This window comes from Tasmannia lanceolata, unplaced genomic scaffold (genome assembly GCF_043159265.1).
Source record: "Tasmannia lanceolata isolate RefF3 unplaced genomic scaffold, GAP_Taslan_0.1 ptg000037l, whole genome shotgun sequence".
Lineage (NCBI taxonomy): Eukaryota > Viridiplantae > Streptophyta > Magnoliopsida > Canellales > Winteraceae > Tasmannia > Tasmannia lanceolata.
This window is the reverse complement of record NW_027518714.1, coordinates 54,471,630-54,477,629: the sequence shown is the minus strand read 5'-3', so window position 1 is coordinate 54,477,629 and position 6,000 is coordinate 54,471,630. Positions and strand designations below refer to the sequence as shown.

General features: G+C 35.0%; 1 protein-coding gene across 4 annotated transcripts in view; it reads left to right on the top strand.

Annotated features, from left to right (window-relative positions):
* The first annotated feature begins 228 nt into the window (after positions 1 to 228).
* The window catches only part of LOC143860839 (phosphatidylinositol/phosphatidylcholine transfer protein SFH9-like), a 28,130-nt gene continuing 22,358 nt past the window's right edge, over positions 229 to 6,000 (top strand). For 3 of the 4 annotated variants that reach the window (XM_077371671.1, XM_077371670.1, XM_077371668.1), the window contains exons 1-4: positions 229 to 352; positions 466 to 511; positions 600 to 894; positions 3,560 to 3,659. In XM_077371671.1, coding sequence (XP_077227786.1) covers positions 505 to 511; positions 600 to 894; positions 3,560 to 3,659 — 402 coding nt within the window. In that variant the 5' untranslated portion in view covers positions 229 to 352; positions 466 to 504. The remainder of the gene's footprint in view (positions 353 to 465; positions 512 to 599; positions 895 to 3,559; positions 3,660 to 6,000) is intronic. The other variant, XM_077371669.1, reaches the window with a different exon arrangement.

Genomic DNA, 6,000 nt, shown 5'->3' with positions numbered 1-6,000 from the left:
GTGGCCAGACTTTCACGCTTTTTTACCTCAAATCACGTTAAAAGTGGGGGCATAATCCTACAGGTGGCCGAAAAATCATCGCCTTATTTATTTAATGAAATGACGAATATGTCCTCCGAAAGCTACACGTGGCAATATTGTAATGGCTGTAGAGTAAAACCAGGACACAAGATAGTCCTCTCCTATCGCTGTCCCATAAATTTGCATAAAGCGTGACGTAGAGGAGAGGAAAAAACGAAAATAAAGAAACAATAAATTTTTCGCACCTGATTCTCTTCAAGTTTTACCGTATTTTACCATTAAATATTTTTCCAGAACTGTTGTGAAATCTTCTAGATCTTCTTTTTATCAGGTATGGAATTTCTTTCACATCTATGATTTTGATCCTTTTGTCCTTTTCTTCTTCAATGTATTGCCATTTGGATTTGTACTGAATACGCTGTCTCGATTCTCCATATCTCACAGTTTAGATTGGAAATTGAATTGGAATTCTCAGCGTACGGAATGCCAGGTACCGTTGAATTGATTTAGGTGAAATTGATTTAGGTGAAATGTATTCTTTATCTTGATGATGATGTTCTTGAATTGATGATTTTTAGGGTTAGGGAGTTTAATTCAAGAAGATGTGAGGGAGAGAAAATCGGATCTAGATCTATCGGATGATGAGATGAGAGGTGCTAGGGTTCGATCTATGAAGAAGAAAGCAATAGCTACGAGATTTGCGAATAATCTTAGGAAGAGAGGGAAACGAAGAGTCGATTGTCAATTTCCGCAAGTTTCGATCCACGATGTTCGAGATGCGGAGGAGGAGGAATCGGTCAATGCGTTTCGTACTGCTCTTATGGCGAATGGTTTGTTGCCAGCTCGGCATGATGATTATCATATGATGAAGAGGTAATTGATTCAGATCTTTTCTTTCTGTTGTTAGGATAGCTTTCTTTGATCTGTAGATGTGTAATTTTATGTTTTGGTTGAAATTGCCTGGTTTGATTGCAACTGAGATTTCTTTAAGATATTTCTGAAAAAAAACGACAAAAATAAAAAAGAAAAACCAGTGCTGAAGAAATGTTTTTTCGTATCAAAATGTTTTATTTTTATTTTTTTTTAATGATTTTACTAGATTTCGGTCGAAAATTCGTACCGAGACCGAAATGTTTCCGTTTCGCTAATGACCGAAACTGATCCGAAGCAAAAATTTAAAACATTTACGAATCCCCCCAATGCTAGTGGAGTGGATATTAGCATTATCTCCACGAGGGATTTTGCTACTACCATCGAATTTAAGCTTAATGCAATTGATAGGAGGGGCTCTCTAAACATCAAGAATACACATCGAGGGAGATAGTTGTCAGTGATAGAATCTCAATCATTGCAATTGTATTATTGTGCATTAGTTGGAAAGATTTGTCTGAATAAATAAAAGTAGCCTTAATCACGCAAATGGTACCTAGAGAGTACGCTTGTGCTTACATTTTATTTCCCCATAGTTCTCATAGAATAGGGAATAGAGTTGCATGACTTTTGGATTGCCATTATACTGTTAGAACATTATATATGTAGTCATGTGCATTTTTTCCTTTTCAAATATGCATGTATTTATCTATAAGGGCATTCAATCCTCAGGAAGAATCAATGCGCGAGTTCCTTTTTTTTTCACTTTGTCTTGATTGTAATGTTCTTCATCAATTTTTTCAATAGGTAAGCTAGGTTGAACCCACAATCTCATAGTTGCAATACCAAAGCACCTTCCAAACGTTTCTTTTGATGAAGTTTTTGCTTGGTATCTTAACAAAGTTCATGTAATAAGGATTCAATCCGACTTCAAACTGTTACTTCTTCTTTACTTATAATATCCAAGGCCTCTTTTCTTCCATCTCATTCTCAACTAAACTGTAAGTTGTTCGTTCTTAAAAAATCTTGTTTCTGTTGTAATCTCTATATCCATTTCCCCATTCTCAACTAAACCAGAACTTACCTTCTTTCTTTTCTATTTCTCCTCCAAAGCCTAAATTTTTTTCACTTTCTTTTGTTGTGTAACCTATATCTTCCATCTTATTTCTCTTGCTTTTAGTTGAAATTGTAACTTCCTTTGCTAACATGAAAATTAAGTGCACGCTAGCAACCCTATCTTAGGCTTATATTAGTTGTGCGCCCGCATAACTGAGACTTAAGTTAGCATTTTCTCACTTCAAAATTATATGCATTTTACCACCGTTCGTAATATCTGTTCTTTTAATTGAAAATAAATTGAAGTTGTTAAACTGTATGACCTAAATGCCACCCCATTTATTAGAATAACAAAAATTCTGCTCTTTTCTTCTTCACCAAAGAACAAAAATTCCGCTCTTTTCTTCTTCACCCATCTCCTCCCTACCTATTTTTTTTTTAAAATGAGTCGTTTAATGATAGGGGTATTATGATCATTCAGACCAAACACTACTTATATGTATATGACTTGTATTGATGGATGAATTGAGTTTTGCACTCCATCAGATTTCTTTGCTCTCTGCCTCTTTCTACTCTCTTTGGTTACTCAATATTTTTCACTACAAGAAGATCAATCTTAAGTGAGGTGCATATTAGGAATAGGAGCAAACTTAAGTCCCCATTTTCTTTTTTAAAATAGGCGATGGGAGATTTGAGGCAATCACTAATGAAAGGTGTATGGAAGCAATGCAAGAAGAAGTGGGTCTCTTTACAAGAACAACACTTGGGCAATGCAAGAAGAAGCAAGGTTTTAAATTTCAGTTTTGGTTTCAGTTGGAGCTTTCGGTGGAAATTCTGTAAAATCATGAAAATATATGGAAACATATGCAAATGATAGAATTTAAAGATGAAACTTTAAGAAAGGCTAGAATAAGCACAAATGCACACTTAGGAACCATCACATAAGCATGACACATGTCCGTAATGGTTTAAAAACATCGAACACCTAATGACATGCACTATCATGCATGCTTGATAATTTAGTGCATACCAAATTTCACGTGTTTCATATAAATATTTATACATAATGCATGCACCACATTCACTTGCAATTCATATAAATATAATTATGTAATACATACTTATATAATATACCACTATTACACTTACGATTTTGGTTTATGAATTTCGGTCATTTTGGGTTTCGGTGGGGATTGGAACAGAAACATTTTTGTCGTTTCATGCCGGGTTTGGCGGAAATTTAAAACCATGAGAAGAAGTGGGTATACAAATTCAATCACAACCCAGATGGAAGTATGAAACCATTGATAGGTACAAGGCCATATTAGTAGCTGTTGAATAATGTATTAGGATAATTTAGACATTACTTGTAGTTGTTGAATATGTGGGTTGATGTCAGATGCATATAGTCATCCTATCTTTGCATTATATATGGATTCTATAAATTTCTATGTGCCAATTGTAAAGACAACTTCTGTTTTCTTACGCAAGTTGATCTGATATCATCTCTGTGTGTTCTTGGATACGTGCTTCTTTAATTTCCAAAATAATTGCTTGTTCTTTATTTTAGTTCACTAAATGATTTCACATGACGAGGGTTGTGTTGCCACAGATTTTTGAAGGCAAGGAAGTTTGATATTGGAAAAGCAATCCATATGTGGGCAGAAATGCTCCAGTGGAGAAGAGACCATGCAATAGATTTTATCCTGCAGGTAAGCTCACATTCATGAATTCCTTTGTGATTGATCTTTTTATTCTTGAAAACATCAGTTTACTGAAACCCCACCAGGCACTGATGAAAAAAAAGAAAAAAAGGAAAAAAAAGGTCTATAACATGTTTTGTATTGTTTCTCATTATTTCTTGAGTGTACTGTTTGATTTCATAATAATATTTGCTTAATTATGCTGTAATTCTAATTCCTAGCATCTTTTATACTTACAGATTCCATGTTGTAGATTATTTTCATAATTTTCTCATGTTTGCCAATTTCATGTTTGTCTGTATACTTAGTTTTATTCAGGTTTGATGTTTGCCAGTTTCTTTGATAATCATTGTCCCCCAAATTAACAGTGCTTCCTATTATTAATTGCTTACTTTATCTGTCTGTTCTACCATGATTCAGCAGTTTAACTTCGTTTTTTTGTCTTCTGGACCATATTTACCTTTTTTTTTTTTTTTTTTGCTACATTAGGTTCAGGTTTGTGTTTGCACTAAACGGTATGCAGTTTGCTATTTCTGAAATATCTTGCTCAATTTGTTTGAGTCCATATATTGCCTTCATGAAACCATTCAAATATATATATATATATATATATATAGAGAGAGAGAGAGAGAGAGAGAGAGAGAGAGAGAGAGAGAGAGAGAGAGAAGGTTTCTGAGGTATCGCTATATATAGCTGCTCACAAACCATTGGGTTGTGTGTGTGGGGGGGTGCACATTTTTGGGGGGATCCAAAGCATTCATTTGGAAGGCCCTTCCATGGTAAGGTGTGTACCAAAAATCAGATCAATAGGATCGTCCTAACCCAATCAAAGGGGAGGGGAAAATGGACAGATACTGTGTGTCCATGTTTCTGCCCATTTTTTCCCTCCACAAATGGCAGGGTTAGGATGATCCTATAGGACTGATTTTTATTACACACCCTATCCATGGAAGGGTCTTCCAAATGAATGCTTTAAATCCCCCCCACCCCACCCCCCACACATACACACAAAAAAAATGTGGCCCCCATGGTTTGTGAGCTCTGCTCAGATAAGCTTATCTGAGGAGCTGCTCACAAACCATTTCCTCATATATATATATATATATATATATATATATATATATATATATATATATATATACTAGTAAAAAATGCACGGGCCGACAAAGAACTGTACGGACCACACATAGGTTGATCCAAACTGTCCATGTGATGGAACACAACATCAATAGGCTTTGCCCGTAAAATCATTTCCATAGGCTGATCCTAGCCCTCCAATCTATAGAGGTTTCCATAATTTGTTGTTCGTCTGAAGGTGCCCGGAATTTGTAAATATTTTTACAGGTGTGCGGAATTCGTAATATCCTCAAAAAATTAATAAGGAAAAGTAGTTTTTTCGTAAGTGTCATATTTTAATACCTCTTCTTTGTAGTTTTTTCCGTAATTGTCATATCCAGGTACCCGTTGTCCTTAATTTCCCTCCCAAACTTTACTACGTAATGATTATTATTGCTAGCTTCTTTCTTTACGTATTATTGCTAGCAACCTTTCAAGAAATAGTATTACCGTGCAGTTTTTCATCACATCTAATAAGACAAATCTCTGAATACATACAATTGCAAAGGATGGGCGAGACATAGCGTTTGGAGAAGGTGACTAGCAAATCAAGATTCGAAATTACCAGCGTGGTGTTAATGCCACAGATTTTGCAAATAATTTCGAACATTCATACCTTTTTTACCCTCACATAGATAGTATGTACAGATATGTGAGGGCAAAAAACGGTAAAAATCATCCACATTGACGTGTTAAATGGACAAAATTCTCTCCTTTTCTCTTTTGCTATATAGGAGTGTGTGTGTGTATATATATATATTTGCCTTCGTCAATATGAACACATTTTCCTTTTATCTTCATTAACTATGGGGACAAATTCATGCCACTTTAGCATTTTCCTATTCACTATTCAAATACTCATCGTTCTTAAGTATACCCTTGCAATTTTTTTTTTTTTTTGAAAGGGCAAATAGATAATATATTAGAAAACGAGACCAAGGAAGTCCCAAGGAAAGTACAAGATAAAATAAAGAAAAAGCAAAAAACATAAAGAGTACAATAATCAAGAAGCCAGAAACTCAAGGAGGAAGATGGTCAAACTGTTCCAAGCCGTCGCTAAAGACTCCTTCTCTGGCAAATTTATCTGCAATCCTAGTTGTCGATCTTTTCACATGATATGTGTGAAGGTGAAAGTTTCCAATTATGTCTTGAATCTCATCAAAGAAAGCCGCAAATATCCACGGCGGAGAGTGAGACTCATTAATCCAACTTATGACATTTTTTAAATCACCTT